The sequence below is a fragment of the Cavia porcellus genome, unplaced genomic scaffold (assembly GCF_034190915.1).
Source record: "Cavia porcellus strain 051 isolate PalLab524CR breed Dunkin Hartley unplaced genomic scaffold, mCavPor4.1 scaffold_7, whole genome shotgun sequence".
Classification (NCBI taxonomy): Eukaryota; Metazoa; Chordata; class Mammalia; order Rodentia; family Caviidae; genus Cavia; species Cavia porcellus.
Window position 1 is genome coordinate 36,376,303 of NW_026947490.1, and position 20,007 is coordinate 36,396,309.

Sequence of the window (20,007 nt, forward strand, 5' to 3'; positions counted from 1 at the left end):
CTCACCAAAGAAAACTAGAACTGCTTCAGAAAGTGGCCAATGGGATAAGCATTTTCAAAGGGGGAGGTTTAGAGGGGTTCATGCCAGTGCCTTTCACTGTAAACCCACTGTTCTCTGAGGGTGTCCTGGTTCCACGGGTGCCAAGCAGGGCCTCAGGTAGACCTGGCCAGTTCTTCCTTACCCTTTTTAGAACAACTTCAGATGCAAAAATCTTGAAAAGGGTGAGGTCTTCCTCTTCATGTCTCTGAGGAGACAGTTTGGTTCCCTAGGGAAGTGTCCTGCAGAACTGAAGGTTCTAGGTCAGTCTGTTTTCTAGGGGCCATGTCCATCTATGGGAGATGGGTCTTGTACTTAAGCATCAGAACTGTACCATTCAGGTGAAACCTAAACCATTCTAATCTAAGGGATTCAAAGCACTGCCTAAGAGTCTCAAAACCCTGAGTTACAAGCACTCAAGAGGCTGAGGCAGAGGATTGTAGCAAGTTTGAGACCAGTCCAGGCTACAAAGTGAGTGAAGGTCAGCCTGAACTGCATAGCGAGACCCTGTCTCAAAAACCAAACCAAACCAAACCTTTAGATCTGGATATGATGGCATTCCAGCTATTCAGGAGGCTGAGGCAGGAAGCTCACACACTGGATGACAGACACCAGCCTGGGCAATTTAGCCAGATCCTGGTTCGAAATTTAAAAAAAGGGTTTGATAAGTATCTCAGGGGTAGAGCATCTGCTTAGGATGTGCCATGACTTAGGTTCAATCTCCAGCACCAACAAACAAACAAAAACCCAAAAATCTTTGGAGCTGGGTGTGGTGGCATATACCTATAATCTCAGCACTAAGGAGGCTGAGGCAGGAGGATCATTGCAAATTCCAGGCCTGCCTGAAATGCATGGTGAGATCCTGCCTCAAAAAAAGACCAAAAAAAAAAAAAAAAAAAAATCTCTGAAGGGAACCATGACCCATCTCTAACTTAGAGACCTATTCTAAGACTATGAGAGATGCCTCCCCCCAACTCAAGGTCAAAGAGGAGACGGCAGTGACTCACAGGACGAAGTTTATTGGTGTCCTGGAGATAATGAGCAGGGGAGGAGGGATGAGATGGAGGTCTACGGTGGGGAGTGGGGGACCCCAGCCAACTTCCCCTTTTCCCTTGGGGTTGGGAGGGTCGCAAAGACAGACACACTGATGGAGACAGAAAAAGGCCAACAGGTGCTACAGTAGAGAGGGAGGAAAACCCCGGGCCCGCCACCTCCACCCAATGAGGTCACAGGATAGGAACTATTTGGCCGAGCGGAACTCTATGGGATAAGGGGGCATCTCTCCTACAGGCTCTAAGGAGGCGGCCAGCAGCAGCTGGGCGGGGTATGGCCTGCTTCAGTCCATTCTATGGGCCAGGGCGCTGGACCAGTCTACTCTAGTGTTCAGGGATGGGATGATGCTTAGGGTTGATCCATTCCGTGGAGGGGAGGGTCACTGAAGGTGGGGTGTCTACCCTGGTCCTCTTTTGACAGGGGAATGAAGTGGGGGAAGGCAGATTACGGCTATATCCATCTTCTGGGGCCACCAGGGACCGGTGGGTACATTTGGAGGAGACCTGGTCCTTGTAGTCCCTAGACTCAGGTCACCAGGAAGCCCCTGAGAGTGCCTGTCTAGGCACTGGAGGAGAGGTACTCTTCTTCCTCGGTCTTCATGTGTCACAGGCCTGTGCCTGTCCCTAGCAAGAGCAAGGTTCCCGGTCTCCTGGCCCAGGGCTCTGTGTGTTCCTGCGCAGGGTGGCTCAGTCCATGCCCCGGTGCAGCTTCAGGTGCCGGGAAAGGTTGCTGAGCGTGATGAAGCCCTTGCCGCACACATGGCACGGGAAGGGCCGCTCGGCGCCGTGCAGCAGCCGGTGGCGCTTGAGGTAGCACTCGTGGCGAAAGAACTTGCCACACTCCAGGCAGGGGAAGGGCTTCTCTCCAGTGTGCACCAGCACGTGCCGCTCCAGGTCACGCGGTGAGCGGAACAGCTTCTCGCACTCGGAGCAGCCGAAGATCTTCTTGCTGCGGGAGGGCGCCGGGGCGCGCTGCCCGGGCACCCGCTCTCCCTCGCGCCCCGCCCCGCCCGCCTCCTCCACGCCGCCCTGGCCCTCGCCCTGGCCATGGCTGGTACGCCGGTGCTCCTCCAAGGCGGCCAGCGCCGCGTACAGCGCCCCACAGTGGCCGCAGCCGAAGGTGGCCGGGCCGGAGTGCGCCTCCAGGTGGCCGGCCAGCGCCGCGGCTGAGGCGAAGAAGGTTCCGCAGTCGCACTGGTACAGCGTGTCCTCCGCGGGCTCGGCGGCCGCAGGGGCCTCCCCGCCACCCACAGGAAGCAGCGCCCCTAGGTCAGGCACGCCGCCCTCCGCAGGGCGCAAGAGCAGCACGCCTTCCCAGGCTTGGGGAGTGCCACCCGCCTCGGCCACGTTCTCCACCACTGCCATCCCCGGCCCCGGGGCCCAGGCCTGTGCAGGCGGCGCCACTGAGCCTTGCAGGTCGTGTGTGAGCTTGTGGCGCTCTAGCAGCGCGGGCGCGTTGAAGTCGCGCTCGCAGCGCGGGCACTTGAAGGGCTTCACGTCGGTGTGCGCCGCCCAATGAGCTGCCAGCTCTCGGCCGTGGTCAAAGCGCCGTGCACACGCACCGCATGCGAAGGGTGGCAGGGAAGAGGCGGCGCCAGCGGCCTCCGCCAGGTTCCAGCTGCCTGAGCCAGCACCCTCCAGGCCCTCGGTGCCCGCTGCGGCTGCCGAGCACGCCGCGCACGGCCCTGAGCTGCAGCAGGCCGAGCAGGGCGAGCCCAGGGCCGGGAGCCCAGGGCCCGGGGGCAGCGGTGGCGGGAGTGAGCCACGGTGCTGCCGCTTGAGGTGGCGGCCCAGGCTGGAGCGCGAGGAGAAGCGCAGCTCGCACACGAGGCAGCAGTAAGGTTTCTCACCGGTGTGCACAACCTGGGCGGGGGGGAGGGGGGTAGAGGCTGGAGCATGTGTGCACGGCCGACACCGCCCTCTCCCCTCCACTCCACGCCACTTCCCGGGCTCCGGGCTCTTCCTGTGAGCAGTTTGGGCTGGCTGGTATCCACCTTGTGCCCAAAAGGCCTTCCCTCTCCCCCAGTACTGGGATTGAATCTAGGGCGTACTCAATCCCTGGTACAGGGATTAAAAAAAAAAACAAAACCTAAGCACTCTCACTGAGCTACATCCCCCATCCTAATGTTACTATCTGCATCTCTGGCTATGGCCTACTTTACGCAGGGACTTGCTGTTACTAAGTCGCTGAGGCTGGGCTCAACCTTGCAATTCTTCTCCCTCAATCTCCTGTTCCCTGGAAGCACCTGTCCTGTTCACTAGGCCCAGTAACATCTCCTTTGGGGACAGCATTCCTGACCCCCCTTACCCTACCCCTCAGCCCTTCCACCGAAGTCCAAGTCTGGTCGGTGACTGTCCCCTCATTCTGGAAGTGCGGTTGGGCCTGGGTCTATTCTATCCTCAGCCTTTTCCCCAGAGAGCTTTCACAGTTCAGTGTATAACCCCGCGGCAGGCAGGATGGAGCCACAGTCGTTGACCATCGCAAGTGTCAAGGAGTGCCCTGCCACCGACCCGCAGGAGTGCGAAGCAGTGGGTGGCCAGAAGGGCACAGACAGGAGGTGCCCATGTACACAGCAGTATGATGCCCCCCCCCCCGCTTCAGCTCCTCCCACAACCACTCAGTCTCCTGTGTTCCCTGAACCCCTCCAACTCCTCCCATCCCCAGCCTTTGCACTTGCTGTTCTTCAGCCTCGACACCCTCCCATGGGGACTCCCTCTCTTTATGGTGTAGGCGAAAGATTCTGGCCTCAATTCCTGTCTGTGTATCCTGTACCTGGCTCCTCTCATCTCCAAAGAGATGCAGTGTCTTTGAAGCCTCGATGCTGCTGCATATGAGATAAACCTTTTTTCAACAGGCAAGGCTGGGAAGTATAAATAGGAGCTGCAGGTGCTGTGGCCGCAGCCCACTGTAAGGGGAGGGCACGAGCTAACTGCGCATGCGTGCTGCCAGGGAACCCTGGAAGGTGTAGGACTCACCTGGTGGTGCAGCAGGCCTGTGGAGTCTCGGAAGCCCTTGGGGCAGGCAGAGCAGCGGTAGGGTCGCTCGCCCGTGTGGGAGCGCAGGTGGTTGGCCAGGTTGAAGCTGTGCTTGAAGCCCTTGCCGCAGCGCGGACACGCGTGGGGCTTGAGGGCCGTGTGGCGGGCGAAGTGGCGCCGCAGGTCCGAGCGGTAGCGGAAGCTCTTGCCGCATTCACTGCAGTGAAAGGGCACCCGGGGGGCAGTAGCAGTGGGGGTTGCTGGCATGGGGGTGGGCACAGGGGCTGGGGACACGGGCAATGTGGCGTCGTCCATGGTGTGCGCTGCAGTGATGGGGTGGGCTCTTTCTGGATGGGGAGGAAACATGAGGGTGGGTGGGTGGCGGTCCTGCTGTTGCTAAGCCGGCCCAGGCCCCCCGGGGCGTTAAACTCCTCTCTGTATTGCAGATTGATTTGGAGATGCTTTGCACTTTCCCCCCAACCCCACCCACTCCGGCCTTGGCCCTTTCCTCAGCTGCTGGAGCACCCTGTACTCCCGCAGAGTGCCCTCCCCTCCAGATCGCTTCCTACTGGTCTTTGAAGATGCCCACTTAGTGAACGGAGGACAAGGGTTTAGGACTAAGCACACTGGGGTCGCTCTTGCAGTCCTGCCACCAGGGAGGTCGGGTGCAGCGATGGCTTCCAGCCTCGGAGTAGACTCCTGGTACTCTGCACCATTACCAGCCTTCACGTTCTTCCTGGCCACCTCCTCCTTCCACATGCTTTGCAGGTGGTGAGATTTTGTCGAGTTCCACCTCCATGTACCACTCGATTTCCTTCAGGCAAACCTGGCCTTTGCACAAGCCCCTGCACTCCACTCCGGTGGCTTTATGCCCTTTCATACAATGATTTCACTACAACTCTCCATTTGCCCCACAGCTGCCCCCAGTAAAGCCCACAAACCGCTTCTAAACTTCACCTCTTCTGTGCCGGTCTCCCCAGTAAGCCTCAAGGTAGCTCCCTCCACTTTGCGACTTAGGCCCCACCCACCTCAGTTTAAATCACGCCTACCCACAAAGCCCCACCCACCCACAAACTCCTCCCACTTTCTGAATTACTCCACCACCAGTCCAACCCACAACGCACCGCCAAGCCAGGCCCCGCCCCCCCCATGCACCAGGCTACATGCAGTGCACCCCCCCCTCACCCCACCCCAAAGCCCAGTCCGCGCGGGGACCCAGGCCCCAAGCCAGCCTTTTGTGCCCCTCCCCCATCCATAAAAGGTGTATCCCGGTGTCCTCAGAGTAGGGGCCGGTCAGGAGGGCTGGGGCCGGGTACAGCCTCCTCGCCCATGCGGAATAGAAGGTCTGGAGACCTGGCGCAGCCTTGAGAGGCGGGGGAAGTCAGTCGGCTTTCCTCTTTAATTACTTACACCTCCCTCTGGGCGCCGACATTTTGGGCAGCCGGGGCAGCGTCACTTCCACTCGGGGGCCCCTCGACTTCCGCTTCGGCTCACTTCTCCCCACACACACACCCTCGTCCTTTACCCCTCCCTTTTCCCTCTTTCCCTTCGCTTTCCCAGTCCTGAAGGTGACAGAAGCCAGGCTGACGCCATCTTGGGTCAGGGCAAGGGGCGGCGCTTAAGGGCATCCTGGCGCCATGCAGGCTAAGGGCACAGAGCTCAGCGCGCTGCTTCTCGCTGGCCGTGCAACGCTCGCCAGCTGATTCTCTTTCTTTAGCTTCGCAGTCTTCCTGGGTAGGACGTCCAGGTGCATCAGGAAGAAAGATTAATCGAAGTACACGAATTGCAATTCATGGGCAAGATCAGGCACCATCTTATACAATTAGCGCTCGGGGCACTTCGAAGCTGTCGGGCGCCATGTCAGTTAATGGCACCGAGCAGCCATTTCCCGTTTGTCATCTACTCTGTATTTGTGCTTGATTTCGCCGCCCAGTTGGGCTCTTTGTGAGAGAAAAGGCATTTTGATGTGGTTGGGGATATGGTAATGGGTGATTTCGCCCGAGCAGCAAACGAGGGCGACTTGTGCTCAGGCATCTGGTCGTGCACCAACGCAACGGGCCCCTAAGACCCACCACGTCCCCTTTGTTCCCCGCAGGCGGCGGCGGGGGGCGGGGCCTCCAGTTTACGTTCCCAGGGGCGGGGCCGGGCTCTCCCGCCCCCGCCCCCGCCCGCCGCCGCCGAGGGGCAGGGCCCCCTCTCCCCCTCCCCTCCCCGCGCGCCAGCCCTACGCCCCCCGTGCGCGCGCACATTCACGAGCCCAGGCGGCATGCAAATGAGGTACCCGAGGGGCGGGGGCCGGGCGGGGGGCGGGGGAGGGGCGGCCCGGGCCGTGCGCGCCCCAGCACCTGCGCCCGAGCCCGCGCGCGCCCCGCGGAGCCGGCCGGGCTCGCGCGCGCAGACCCCCTCCTGGCGCCTTCGCCGCCCGCGGGCCCTGTGCTGCTCATTGGCCGCCGTCCCCGCAGGGCCCGCCCCGCGCGTGGGCGCCGCCGCTCGGGGCTGCCGGGAACGCGCCCTCATGGAGGTGGGGGACCCTCGAAAACTCGGGCCGCTGGGTGCCTGGCCCTTCAGTGACCTGGCGGTAGTTTGGGTACCTCCTGTAGCGGGCGTATGGCTGTGGAAAAGGTGTTCGTCTCTGCTCTCGCTTGTGAAGGGGGCAAAGGTGGGCCTGGGATGCAGTGTTTCCCTCGAATACTTGGGGCCCTGCGTCAGAGCACCGCGTATTCTCGAAGGCCCAAAGCACAATCTAAAAGCGAGTGTCGGCTTGCACTACCTCCTGTGGCTGCCCCTGTGCTCCCCCTCCGGATACACTGGGTTCCTAGCTCCCAGGGTATAGTGCAGGGGTGACTAACCTGCCATGCGCACACACATCAGGTACCCCAGCAGCCAAGAATTCAGGTTTAATGGCGGCGTTGGCGCTGTGCAATAAATCAGTGGGATTTGGGTTGCAGTTTGGGCACGTGGGCCCAGGGCTTTGCCATTGCTGGTCTCGAGCTAGCTGCAGAACTACTAGTGCAAGAGTTTCTCGAAGTGCTTACTGTGCTGCAGGCTCCGTTTCACAGAGGCCAACTGCCTTGGAGGGGCAGCGTCCCTTGCTCATTGTCGCAGAGCTGGACTGAACCCAGGCCCGAGCGCCCTTGTTATGTCCCTGTATGGTGATGCCCCTTTCTTCCCCTTTCCCCTAGGGATCAGCAAGGCTGCATAAAGTCTTGGCCCTGCCCCTCACTGCTAGAAGGAACTCCAGCAACCACCTTGACTTTCCTGTGCTTCCATGTCCCCATTTTTAAGATGGGACAGGTGTACCCTCATTTAGCTGGCATGAGCCTTGGCTCCCTGGGAGGCTCCTAATAGTGCAGGTCTGTCTGTGCACGCACAGTCTATGTGGATGAGTCCTAGGACACATCTGGGCAACTGGGGAGAACCAGGTACCGTGTTGCAAAGGTTTAACTGAGCTCACAGAAGGCAACACTTGGCTCAAGGCCACACAGAGAACAAGTGACAGACTGGGATGCCCAACTTGGAGACTGGCCTCTCTGTCCCACGTACATGTTTCCTCCAGTGTGAACTAGGGCCCATCTCTGTCTTCTATCCTGAGACTTCCCCTCTTCTGCAACCAGCAAGGGTACAAGAACATTTCCAGGGCTGTTGTGGCCCTACCCAGAGTCTGATGAGTGGTTTGGAGGCCTGCACACTCCCTTTACCTCTTGTTTTTCCTTGTTTCTGCTCCTATTGACCTTGAACTATTAAATTTGGGCAGAGGCAGAGCTAGGGAGACCCAGGGACACCCGTGGTCCCCTTTCCTAGCTGGTACCAATCTGCTTGCTGTGTTGCCCACCAGCAGGGATGTGATGTGTGTCTAGGTATAACTTATGCCCAAGTTTAGAGACTTGGAGAGAAGGGTGGGTCAGATGCTAGGGACACAGGCGTCCTGACCCTGCCTGCGATGACACTGCCCCTCTCTCCTCTTAGCCAGATCCAGTGCCCAGACCCAAGCCCCGCACTGCTCCATGGACACCCCCAGCCCAGACCCGTTGCCTTCGCCTTTGCCTGGGGAGGAAGAAAAACCTCTGGCCTTACTTCCTCCTGTGCCCGGGAGCCGCAGAGGCCGACCTCCTGGGGGAGCTCACCGAAAGCTCAAGTCCTCACTCCCTCGAAAGCGGGGCCGTCCCCCCAAGTCTGGGCCCGAGCTCCCGCTGGCACAGGGGCTGCCAGCAACAGCGGTGGACAGTGATAGTCGTGGTGGTGGCAGCAGCGACCTCCTGCTGATCGATGACCAGGGTGTGCCCTACACAGTCTCCGAGGGCTTGGTGGCCACTGGGCCCCGGGTCTCTGGCCCCCGGAGGGCTCCCCACTTCTGCCCAGTGTGCCTGAGGGCCTTCCCCTACCTCTCCGACCTGGAGCGCCACAGCATCTCGCACTCAGAGTTGAAGCCACACGAGTGCAAGGATTGTGGCAAGACCTTCAAGCGGTCCAGCCACTTGCGGCGGCACTGCAACATCCACATGGGGCTGAGGCCCTTCCTGTGTGCACTCTGCCCACGCCGCTTCCGCGAGGCTGGAGAGCTGGCACACCACCATCGTGTGCACTCAGGTGAGCGCCCCTACCAGTGCCCTGTGTGCTGCCTGCGCTTCACGGAGGCCAACACACTTCGACGCCACTCCAAGCGCAAGCACCCTGAGGCCCTGGGGCTTCCTGTGTGTCACCCGGATCCGAGGCCACAGCCACCATGGGATGATGAGGGGATCCCGGCCACTGAAGGAGTCCATGAGGAGAACCCCGAGGGGAACAAGCCTGCCTGACCTGCTCCCCCCACCACAGATCCTCAGTTCAGGCCTGCAGCCCAGAGCTCAACTGGGGATGGGGATGGGGCTGGGCTTGGGCCCAGAAGGTGGCATACCCTTGTTCCTGGTGGTTCACCCGCTTTGGGAGGGGGTGGAGGGCAGGGACCAGCATGTGCTATTGCATCTTGCCACTGGCCTGTGGACTCCCAGATCTGTGGAGACACAGGCCGTGGAAATAAAGCCTGCCTACTGGCCCTGTATATTTGTTCCCAATGGTGCAGTTCATCAGCCCAGCTCCATACCTCAAAGTACTTCCAATAAATAGCCAGCCTAAGTGTAAAGCACTGACCCTGCACTGCAAAGGTGCACCCAGCCCGGTCCCCAGATAATTCACGGACTGTACTGTTGTCTCATTCTTTGTGGGGAGAACCCACTGATGGCGTGGAAAAAATGGAGTCTCAGGGCTGGGATGTAGCTCAGTGGTAGTGTGTTCCATCCCTAGCACCAAAACAGTAGAAGCAACCTGAAGGTGAGCAGTAGGGTTTAGAGGCTTGAGCAGACAAAGGCTGAGCCAAAATGGTGGAAGCTTTTTAGGTGGTTCTGTGAGATCAGGATAGGGCTTGGGAAGGGGTAAGCATTGGACAGGACTCTGATCTGCAGCACTGGCCAGCAGAAAGGCCTTTAGAGGGGATCGGTGGGGTTGAGCTAGGGCTGAGGAGAAAGGTAGGAAAGGCAGGGAGCTGGAGGGCTAGGATGTGACTATCAGAAGGTGGTGGCACTGTGCAAGAATGGGAGGGATTGCTACTGTGCTCCCAGGGAAAAAGAGGGAGGGAAGGAGGTGCCCGAGGAAACCAGAGCTCAGTGGGAGGCTCTCTGAAGGACGGGGTTTAGCTGCTTGAGGTGGGGCTGAGTTGAAAGAGGGGGTTGAGATTGCTGTTGGACCACATTCGGCGAAGCAATTAAATAAGGGAACGCTTTGGAGGCACCAGGCAGAACTAGCCTCAAGGCAAGCAATTTAGGAGAGGCGGCGCTTAAATGCTACAGGAGCCGAGGTGATGTTGAAAGAGGCGGGGCTTGAGAAGAGGCACCCCCTGGAAGGAAGGGTTGAATTACAGAGACTGGTGGCTTGGTGAGAAAACAGAACGGGAGACTCTGCAGAGGTGGAGCAAAGGACACAATTTTACCAGGGGGCGGAGCCTACAAAGATTAAGCTATGAAATGGGCGTGGCCCAAACCGGAGGGGCGGGGCCAGAGCGTGGGATCCGAGCCCAGGGTGTGCCTACACCGGATGTCCGGAGCGCCGGGGCAGTGCCCTAAGAAGCAGCGGGCGCACAAAGCGCATGCGCTCTTGCACCGCTTGCCTACCGGAAGCAGCTGAGGCTTTCCCCGCCCGCGTGCCCGACGCATTGCGCAGGCGCACTTCTATCTCTCCGCTCTCCCTCCCCGCCACGGCCGCCTCCTCTGCATCCTCCACGCCAGCGCCTCAGGAACGGGAGCAACTTCCGCTTCCGGGCGAGCGGCGCGGGGCTGCTGGGGAGGGGGTGGGGGCGGCACTTCCGGTCGGGGTCTCGGGTCTCCCCGGAGCGGCGGCGCGTCCTCCGCCTCCTCGGCCTCCTCCCGGCGGAGACCCCGGCGCCGGTGAGTGACGGAGAGCGCGACGCGAGGGCAACGGGGGCGGGGGTCCCGCCCCGGCCTGCAGCGGTCCCCAGGACGCTCCCCACCCCCACCCCCGAGCGCCAGTGCCTCTCCACCGGGCCTACCCGGGGACACCAAACACTGCTGCCCCGTACGACTATTCAGCCTTTGCCCCGGTGATCACCACCGGGGTGGACGCCTGCAAAGCGCTCTCGTTCGTGACGCCCCCCAATTGCAAGGGCCCGCGCTAACGTTTTCTCTAGGCTATCTTCCACTATCTTCCACATAGCTCCCCTCATGGCTTGGTGCAGGACAGCCCCCCCTCCCCACACACATGACAGCAGCATCGCTGCCTGTCCTAGGGCAGCTGCTGCTCGAGCCCATTACAGGGGCTGTAAGCCCTCCGCTGAAGGATGGCTCCCGGTGAGAGGTGCATTAGTGCTTGGTGCCCGAACTGTCCCCAACTACCTGTCCTTGCACGAGCTGCCCCCAGTGGCCCCTCAGTTGGTGAAAAATGCTTTCCATTCTGGTGCGTGCCAGGTGTACCTTCCCGGCTCTGCAACCTCCTTGGTGATCCTCAGACACCCCCTTTCACGCCACCCCTCAATGGAGCAGCGCCCTCTAGTGTTCCTTCTCTTAATACCCACATCCTGTCCCGGAGTGGCCTGCTGGGTGCCAGACTCTAGGAAATGCCCCCGGCCCACTCTGTCTTCAGTACTGCTGCCCCGGAATAGCGCCTGTTGCTGCTGCTGCTGCTGCTGCTGTTGCTTCCACCCCCAGACTTCGCTTTTCCTAGTCCTGACCTGGCCCTGGAGTTCCTAGAAGAAACCCCTACGCTTCCCAAGTGTGCCACTCACCCTTTTTGTAGACATTTGTCATTCACCAAATGAGTGTTCACTGTTCAATGCAGCGCGGACAGCTGTGAAGCTGAGAGAGATGCAGTCTTGCGTCTTGAGGGTCTCAGCGTAGTTGAGGCGGCAGAGTAAACGAACAGAATAACGCAGTGCGGCGGGTTCTGTGTAAAAGAGGCCAGTGAGCTGCTTCAGAGAGCTCACTTAGCCACGCAGGGATCTGGGGAGCAGATGGGGACAAGTGCCAAGGTGGCAGGGACCATGATGAGCAAAGGAGCAGCAGAGGCTGCTGAAGTTGGAGCCGTATTCAGGGAGAGAATGAGGGGAGGAAAGGTGTGGTCTCTCAGGGCCTTGGCAGCGGCAGCCTGTCTGGCCATTGTGCCAATGTCAGTTCCCCTTCGCCCTCATTCATGATTCTCTGTTCACTGCTGCAGTTTCAGTGTATGTGCTGCTCAAGCGAGCACCTTCATTCATAAACTCGAGTTCCACAGGAGAGTGCCTGGAGCACAGTAGGCGGAGCCCTGCGTGACGCAGGGTGGGCCAATGAGAGGGCTATGTAAAATCGAATCTCTAAGCGGGATGAGGGGACAGTGGGGTCGGGGTGTCAGGGAGGCCTTGGCCGACAAAGTCCTCTCTCTTGCTCCTCCAATAAACCACAGAAGAAAAAGTTAGCCTTGAGTGTCAGTTTGCCACCTTCTGAACAGCTGTGCCCCCCAGCGGTGCCATGATGGAGCCCCAGATTCTACTGAGGCTCGTATCTTCCGGAACACCAGTCCCTCTGTGCCCAGCCTCACTCACTAATTATCTCACAAACACCCATCAAGCCACATCATGGGTCATGGGGTCTGAGCAGTGAACTGAACATAAAAATCTCACCCCTGGAGGAGAAAAGCAAAGACACGACAGAAATTGGGGTGCATGGCTTGTTACAGTGCGCTGAGTGGTAAGGAGAGGAATGGAAGAGAAGGAGGTGTGTGGGCCTGGGGGACAGGTGACCGGTTGCTGAGAGCCGCATTGAGAGGACAACTGAGCAGAGACAGGAAGGGCAATGGGGGTGTGTGGGAGTGTCTGGAGCAGGCACAGGGTCTCTGGGACAGGACGCAGGGCGGGGGAGCACATTGCAGGAGCTCAGGTCACTGGAAACACTGTGGGTTCGACTTGGAGTGAGACAGTCACCTCAGGGGAGTGGGCCGAGTGGGCCATGGCTTGGTCTTAGTCCTGTCTATAAATAGGACCATTTGGTCACACTTCTGAGTTATTATGAAGCCTGAATGTGACAAGCCACCTCGGGCACCCACAGCGTTTGGAAGAGTTCAGCAAGTGTCAGTGGCCTGTCCTGGTGCTGGGTCCCACCTAGGGGCTTGGGATTTGGTGGTAGGGAGGTGGGGGAGTCATCACTCCATATGTGGGACAGATGGCAGATGTGCTTTATTTTGTACAGTGAAGTCCAGAAAGTGAAGTCCATGTTTTGGGGAGAGAGCACAGGCTCTGGGACCTGCCACCTGCCTTGTGGGTTGGAGACGGAGTCGTCCCTCTGAGAACCTGAGGTCCCCTCCTTCCTCTGGGCTTCAGAGCCAGAACTGATGCCTGTTCCCTAGGGTTGTTAGGGGGAAGATTAGGTACTGGTCTGAGGAAGCAGGCGTTGGGTGCCCCACATTACTTTCCATGACCATTACTGTGACCAAGAGGCTCCAACTGTGGCTTGAGGTAGCTCCAGGCTTCTCCTCATGGCTCTGTGGCCTTGGGGAGTGAGCTCCCCTCTGTTCCTGTTTCCCCCCCTTAAAAAGGGCCAGGAGCAGCATAGGACTCTGGGCATGAGGCGACGGTAGGGAGCAGATGTCCAATAACAGGTGGACTCTCTGAGCAGTTTCACTGTTTTCTTTCTTTTTTGTCTTTTTCGTTTTTTTCGGTACCGGGGATCGAACTCATGACTGCCTGCTTGTAAGGCAGACACTTATGCCGCTGAGCTAAATCCCCAGCCCCCAGTTTCACTGTTTTTTGGGGGAGCCAATTGCCCCAGGTGAGGGCACCTCTCCTGGTTGTGTGGCTGCCCTTAGAACCAGCATCTTAAGGCTCAAGCCCTGGGAAAAAGAGCATGTTCTGTTTCCTGTGGAAATTCCCATGAGCACCCTCTCCTGCATCTGCTGCTGTTTCCCTCAGTGCCCTTCTCATGCCACCACTGAACCCAGAATTCCTGCCCTTGGGAGAGACGGCTTGTCAGCCCTTCCCGGCTCAGTGTCCCTGCATGGGGTTCCCTGGATGTCATCAGTCACACACTCTGACAGTACAGATCAGCAGGTGCTACAGCTGTGGGTCCCCACCTGGGGTGGGTGCGGTTCATAGCCCACGTCATGCTCTTGTCCATCAAGACCGTTTTTCACTTTCCTTTCAACTTTTCTATGGACCTTCTTGTGGCTCAGCAAGGTGGCATTCACCTCCTGCACATCTATATGCAGGCACTGGACAGGGCTGGGGTTACAGCAAGACAGCCAGGAGCTGGGGTGTGGCTCAGTGGCATAGCACCTGCCTGGCCAGCTTGGGGTCATGAGTTCTATCCCAGGAACGAAACCAGACTGGCCAAGGCCCTGTCTTCTTAGTGACAGCCGAAGGAGACGCAGCACAGGGACAGGGATGGGTGAGTTAGTGGCAGCTGCACATGGTGCCACACACCTGGAATCCCTGGGTGCTCTGGGAGGCTGGAAGCTCAAGCCCAAGTTAGGTAAGACTCTGTCTCTAAAAAAAAAAAAAAAAAAAAAAAAAAAACAGGGAGTGATATAGCTTAGTGTAAAGGCCAAGGTCTAGTCTCCAGTACCACAGAGCAAAAAAGGTGGGGGTGATCTAACTGCGATGGACAGCTGGGTGCTGGGCAGGAAAGTGACAAGGTGGGGACCAGAAGATGCTCAGGAAAGAGCCTCATTGAGGTCTGGGGAGAACATTGAGCAGAGAAGAGAGAAGCTTTGTCTGTTAAAGCCATATCCAACATCCCTTCCACCAGGCCCTACTGGGAAGCTGTCATAACTTGGGGAGCACCTCCAGATGAGGCTTCTGCCACCCACTGCACCTCCACCTTCCTCTGTGAGGGGAAACACCATTGGCATTGGGAGAGGCAGGGGTCTCCTGGCCAGACCGGCAGATTGTTCTAGTATAGCCTGCCGTTCCAAGCTGGGGGGCAGAGTGGAGGGGTGGCATGCACACCTGTGATGCACAGCTGCCCCAGAGGCCGCGGCTGGAGACTGCAAGGTTCAGGCCAGCTAGGGAAATTAGGGAAAGGCTGTTCCAAGTGAAAGCGGGGACATGGATGGAGTCCGGTGGTAGAGCACTTGCCTGGCAGATGCAAGCCCAGTGCAGCCTCCAGCACCGCCAGAGGAGCAAAGAGCCGGTGGCCCTGCAAGTGGGCAGGACACCGAGCGGGTCTCCAGGTAGTGCATAGTGTAACCTGGAAGGGGAGGACACCCCACCAGGCCTCAGCAGCACCTCTCTCCATAGGGTCCTCCACTGCCGTTGAGATGGAGGGGAACCCCGCGGGGGGCGGCGGGAGCAGCGGCCTGGGTGGCGAGGACGGTGTGCATTTCCAGAGCTACCCCTTCGACTTCCTGGAGTTCCTGAACCACCAGCGCTTTGAGCCTATGGAGCTGTACGGGGAGCACGCCAAGGCCGTGGCTGCGCTGCCCTGCGCCCCAGGACCCCCGCTGCAGCCGCCGCCGCAGCCCCCGCCGCCGCAGTTTGACTACCCGCCGCCCGCCAGCTTCAAGCCCAAGGCCGAGGCTCCATCCTCAGCCTCCTCTTCCTCTTCTTCCTCGTCCTCCTCTTCCTCATCCTCCACCTCCTCCACTCAATCCAAGAAGCCTGACCCACCCCTGCCACCCGCCTTTGGGGCGCCCCCGCCCCCGCTCTTCGATGCCGCCTTCCCTGCGCCCCAGTGGGGCATTGTGGACCTTTCGGGCCACCAGCACCTGTTCGGGAACCTGAAGCGCAGTGGGCCTGCGGCGGGCCCAGCTGTGGCGCCGGGTCTGGGTGGGCCTGCGGGGACCCCGGGGCCACTTCCCGTGCCCCCACAGACCCCACCGGGCCCTGCCGCTGCAGGGGCCGCCTGCGACCCAGCCAAGGATGACAAGGGCTACTTCCGGCGGCTCAAATACCTGATGGAGCGGCGCTTCCCGTGCGGCGTGTGCCAGAAGTCTTTCAAGCAGTCCTCGCACCTGGTGCAGCACATGCTAGTGCACTCGGGTGAGCGGCCCTATGAGTGCGGCGTGTGTGGCCGCACCTACAACCACGTGTCCAGCCTCATCCGCCATCGCCGCTGCCATAAGGACGCGCCGGCCACAGGGGCTCCTCCACCACCAGCCTCTGGTGCCCCTCTTGCACCTGCGCTGGGCCTCGCCCAGGGGTCCGCTGCGCCTGCCTCCACCACTGCGGGCGTCACCCCTGCCCCAGTGGGGCCCCCTGCCGCTCCCGCACCCCCAGCTGACGGCAGCGCCACCCCCGCTCCTGCAGGTGTCGCAGCGCCCCCTGTGGCTACCGCGAGTGGAGACGGCCCGTTCGCTTGCCCGCTGTGCTGGAAGGTGTTCAAGAAGCCCAGCCACCTGCACCAGCACCAGATCATCCACACCGGCGAGAAGCCCTTCTCTTGCTCTGTGTGCAGTAAGAGCTTCAACCGGCGCGAGAGCCTCAAGCGGCACGTGAAGACACACTCGGCCGACCTGCTGCGCCTGCCGTGCGGTGTGTGTGGCAAAGCCTTCCGCGATGCCGCCTACCTGCTCAAGCACCAGGCGGCGCACGCGGGCGCGGCGGCGGGTGGGGCACGCCCGGCCTACGCCTGCGAGCTGTGCGGGAAGTCCTACTCTGCCCCGCAGAGCCTGCTGCGCCACAAGGCCGCGCACGCGCCGCCGCCTGCCTCCGAAGTGCCCAAGGACCCGGCGGCCCCAGCAGTGGCGCCACCCACGCCCACCTTCCCTGCTGGCCCCTACCTGCTGCCTGCCGAGCCGCCTGCCGGCGACAGTGAGAAGGCGGCGGCGGCGGCAGCAGCTGTGGTGTACGGGGCAGTGCCCGTGCCGCTGTTGGGTGCGCACCCGCTGCTGCTGGGTGGGCCAGGGGCCGGCGGCACGGGCGGCTCTGGGGCCGCAGCAGCGAAGACCTTCTGCTGCGGGATCTGTGGGCGGGGCTTCGGCCGCCGAGAGACGCTGAAGCGCCATGAGCGCATCCACACGGGCGAGAAGCCACACCAGTGCCCGGTGTGCGGGAAGCGCTTCCGCGAGTCTTTCCATCTGAGCAAACACCACGTGGTGCACACGCGCGAGCGGCCTTACAAGTGCGAGCTCTGCGGCAAGGTCTTTGGCTATCCGCAAAGCCTCACGCGCCACCGCCAGGTGCACCGGCTCCAGCTGCCCTGCGCCCTGGCTGGGGCCGCGGGGCTGCCAGCTGCCCAGGGTGCCGCGGGAGGCTGTGGGGCCGGGGCCTCCGGGGCTGGGGGTGCGGGCCCCACTGACACGCTCAGCTATGCCTGTTCGGACTGCGGGGAGCATTTTCCCGACCTCTTCCACGTCATGAGCCACAAGGAGGCACACATGTCGGAGAAACCCTATGGCTGCGACGCCTGTGGCAAGACATTTGGTTTCATCGAGAACCTCATGTGGCATAAGCTGGTGCATCAGGCTGCCCCCGAGCGCCTGCTTGCACCCACGGGCCAGCAGTCCTCAGAGGGCTCAGGTGGCACTGATGCGGCCCTTGTGCTGGACAACGGATTGGCTGGAGAGGTGGGCGCAGCTGTGGCGGCCCTGGCTGGGGTGTCCGGGGGTGAGGACGCAGGCGCCGCGTCCACTGCGGCTGGCGGGGGCGCGGGTGCGGGCGCAGAACGCTTTAGCTGCGCCACGTGTGGCCAGAGCTTTAAGCACTTCCTGGGGCTGGTGACCCACAAGTACGTGCACCTGGTGCGGCGGACCCTGGGCTGCGGCCTCTGTGGCCAGAGCTTCGCGGGCGCCTATGACCTGCTCCTGCACCGCCGCAGCCACCGGCAGAAGCGCGGCTTTCGCTGCCCGGTGTGCGGGAAGCGCTTTTGGGAGGCAGCCTTGCTCATGCGCCACCAGCGCTGCCACACAGAGCAGCGGCCCTACCGGTGCGGCGTGTGTGGCCGAGGCTTCCTGCGTTCCTGGTACCTGCGGCAGCACCGCGTGGTGCACACCGGTGAGCGCGCCTTCAAGTGTGGGGTGTGTGCAAAGCGCTTCGCACAGTCGTCCAGCCTGGCAGAGCACCGGCGGCTGCACGCTGTGGCACGACCCCAGCGCTGTGGTGCCTGTGGCAAGACCTTCCGCTACCGTTCCAACCTGCTGGAGCACCAGCGGCTGCACCTGGGGGAGCGCGCCTACCGCTGCGAGCACTGCGGGAAGGGCTTCTTCTACCTGAGCTCTGTGCTGCGCCATCAGCGCGCCCATGAACCGCCAAGGCCCGAGCTGCGCTGTCCGGCCTGCCTCAAGGCCTTCAAAGACCCCGGCTACTTCCGCAAGCACCTGGCAGCCCACCAGGGTGGCCGGCCCTTCCGCTGCTCCTCCTGCGGTGAGGGCTTCGCCAACACCTATGGCCTGAAGAAACATCGTCTGGTGCACAAGGCTGAGGGCCTCGGAGCCCCGGGGGCCGGAACCGGGGCCCTGGCCGGGAAGGATGCCTGAGGCTCTGGCTACTCCAACCTTGTGTCCTCTCTGGACTCTCTGGACTCCCTTCTGTAGGGCTGTTGGTCAAACTGGTTCCCCCAACTCTCTGTCCTGTCCTTCAGAACTTCAGACTGCCTGGTCTCCCTCAGGGTCTGGGCCTTGCAGACTCCAGATTGAATCACCCCCTCCTTGACCTCTCGGCACCCCCAACCAGACTCTGACTCTCGGTCCAAATCTCCTGTCACCCTCTCCAGGCACCCCCAGTGGTCCTGCATCCCAGGGAGTGAGTGCTTCGATGGAGATGCAGCTGAACTGCACACCCCTCCCTTTGGAGTCTGGCTGGGCTGTGGGATATGCAGAGCTGGGATCACGGAAGGGGGTGCTTTTAGATTGTGGGGTGGGGGGTCGGGGTGGCAAACGCCTCTTGTACAGAGCAGAGAACAATAAATCTTAACAACAGAGCCCTGACGTCTGTCCTTGCATCACAGGGAGAATGGGGCTTAAGTGTTAGCCAAACTGGTTGGGGCCTTTTGTTTCCTGGAAGAGCTGATGCCCCGCCCCTCTGCCTCCTGCCCTTCATTCAGCTGGTAGTTGCTTAGGGATTACCAGATTCCACACTTAGGTCCCCAAATTGGGCAAATAGGAATAAGATGGTGGAATTCCAAAGCCTGGGTCCCTCTCCTCTGGCAGGCTGTCAGCACTGGGTCCCAGGCTGGACCTGGTCTTCACCCTCAGCAACCAGAGAAGGCTGGCGGGTATCTGTCCAGGCTCGTGCAGACTCATTTGTCCTACAGCTTGCTCATAGCCCACAGCCCGCCAGGACCGTGGTTTGAAGAGATTCAAGTGCCCCTTTGTAGGCCTCCTTGTGGAAGAATCATGTGATATGGGAGGACTGCAACCCAGCATGTCAGCTCCGTTCCAGCCCTGCAGACCTGCCACAACACAGACCTCATGCCCATGCTCCAGAATCACACAGAAGTGAGGCACAGTCAACCTAAAAGACATGGAAGAAGCATCCCCATATATAGGTGAGAGACGGGACAGCTGGAAAGCATAGTGTGGACAGGGTGATGCCCAGACAATGACTCACAGCAGCAGGAGCTCACCAGCTCAGGTGGGCAAACTTGTAGGTAGGGAGGGTTTGGTGTGCCCAGCCCAACGCAGCTATTCTGGAGAGCTTTTGATGGGTGAGTTATTCCTGGATTCTGCAGAGTCTGGAACTCCAGGTCATAGGGCTTGGGGGACTCTTGCAAGTTGGAGACCAGAAGCTAGCATCTGCCAGATTGGATGGGAGTGAAAGGCTTTTCCCGGTCTCTGCATAAAGCAAGGACTCAGAGGACAGGGCATGGAGCTCCGTGGCAGAAGACATGCATAGCACACTCCAGACCAAGAAGACTTCTTATAAGAGCTAATGGGACTTGTGAGAACACAGAAAGCCTAGAAACCCAATCTGTACCCCCCGCAGAGGTCAAGTACCACAGTCCACTTCTGAGGGGGCAGACTCTCCAACTGGCCACACCCCGGCCACTCCTTGTGGAGCCCAACAGTGAGCCCAAGCATCCCCCGCCATTTCACCTTGCCTGTATTTCCCTCTCCTCAACCTGGACGCCTCATGGGCATTGCCACCCACTCCTGTACTCATGTTCGTGACCCCTTCTCCAAGCCCCAAGGAGCTGTGGGTCAGTGGGTAGGATGCTGGGGTTGCTGTGTGGGGCATGAAAAAGAGGGGCCTAGAACTGAGCTGCCATAGTTACCCTGTTGGCTTGGGAGTTGATGAGGGAGAAAGAGACAAAGGAAGCACAGCCCGACACAGGAATATGGACATGTTTTGGTGTGGGAGGGAATAGCTTTTATGCCATTCTGAGCCATCTGGAAGTGATGGCCGGTGAATGTTGGGGCACAGAATAACGCTAGTGGCCTATTAGCTCCATGAGCGGAGCAGGGACCTTCCTCTTCCAGAAGCCTGGCTGTCACAGGTGTCCCTTCATGTGCCAGCTCTCCTGTCCCTGCTCCTCTCCTAGGTTGGAAACACAGA

At 60.2% G+C, this 20,007-nt stretch overlaps 3 protein-coding genes across 6 annotated transcripts; 2 read left to right on the plus strand and 1 right to left on the minus strand.

The window, feature by feature from the left end:
- Positions 1-1,035: 1,035 nt before the first annotated feature.
- Fiz1 (FLT3 interacting zinc finger 1) lies at positions 1,036-6,125 on the minus strand. 2 transcript variants are annotated; one of them, XM_003461658.5, is made up of 3 exons: positions 5,475-6,125; positions 4,065-4,411; positions 1,036-2,951 (listed from the first exon to the last, which is right to left on the minus strand). In XM_003461658.5, exons 2-3 carry the CDS (start codon positions 4,377-4,379, stop codon positions 1,776-1,778), a joined length of 1,491 nt encoding a protein of 496 aa, XP_003461706.1. In that variant the 5' UTR covers positions 4,380-4,411; positions 5,475-6,125; the 3' UTR covers positions 1,036-1,775. The 2 variants fall into 2 exon arrangements, with proteins under 2 accessions (XP_003461706.1, XP_004999849.1); XM_004999792.4 differs by lacking the exon at positions 5,475-6,125 and having other exon boundaries at positions 4,065-5,116.
- Positions 6,126-6,186: 61 nt separating this feature from the next.
- On the plus strand, positions 6,187-9,102 carry Znf524 (zinc finger protein 524). Of its 3 annotated transcripts, none has more exons than XM_063252358.1 (2): positions 6,187-6,341; positions 8,031-9,102. In XM_063252358.1, exon 2 carries the CDS (start codon positions 8,069-8,071, stop codon positions 8,858-8,860), a length of 792 nt encoding a protein of 263 aa, XP_063108428.1. In that variant the 5' UTR covers positions 6,187-6,341; positions 8,031-8,068; the 3' UTR covers positions 8,861-9,102. The 3 variants fall into 3 exon arrangements, with proteins under 3 accessions (XP_063108428.1, XP_013010695.1, XP_003461707.2); XM_013155241.3 differs by lacking the exon at positions 6,187-6,341 and adding an exon at positions 6,436-6,585; XM_003461659.5 differs by lacking the exon at positions 6,187-6,341 and adding an exon at positions 6,575-6,723.
- A 1,065-nt stretch (positions 9,103-10,167) lies between these two features.
- Positions 10,168-18,433, plus strand: Znf865 (zinc finger protein 865). Its single transcript, XM_003461660.5, has 2 exons — positions 10,168-10,480; positions 14,815-18,433. The coding sequence occupies exons 1-2, from the start codon at positions 10,183-10,185 to the stop codon at positions 17,988-17,990; spliced, it is 3,474 nt and encodes a 1,157-aa protein (XP_003461708.2). The 5' UTR covers positions 10,168-10,182; the 3' UTR covers positions 17,991-18,433.
- The last annotated feature ends 1,574 nt before the right edge of the window (positions 18,434-20,007 follow it).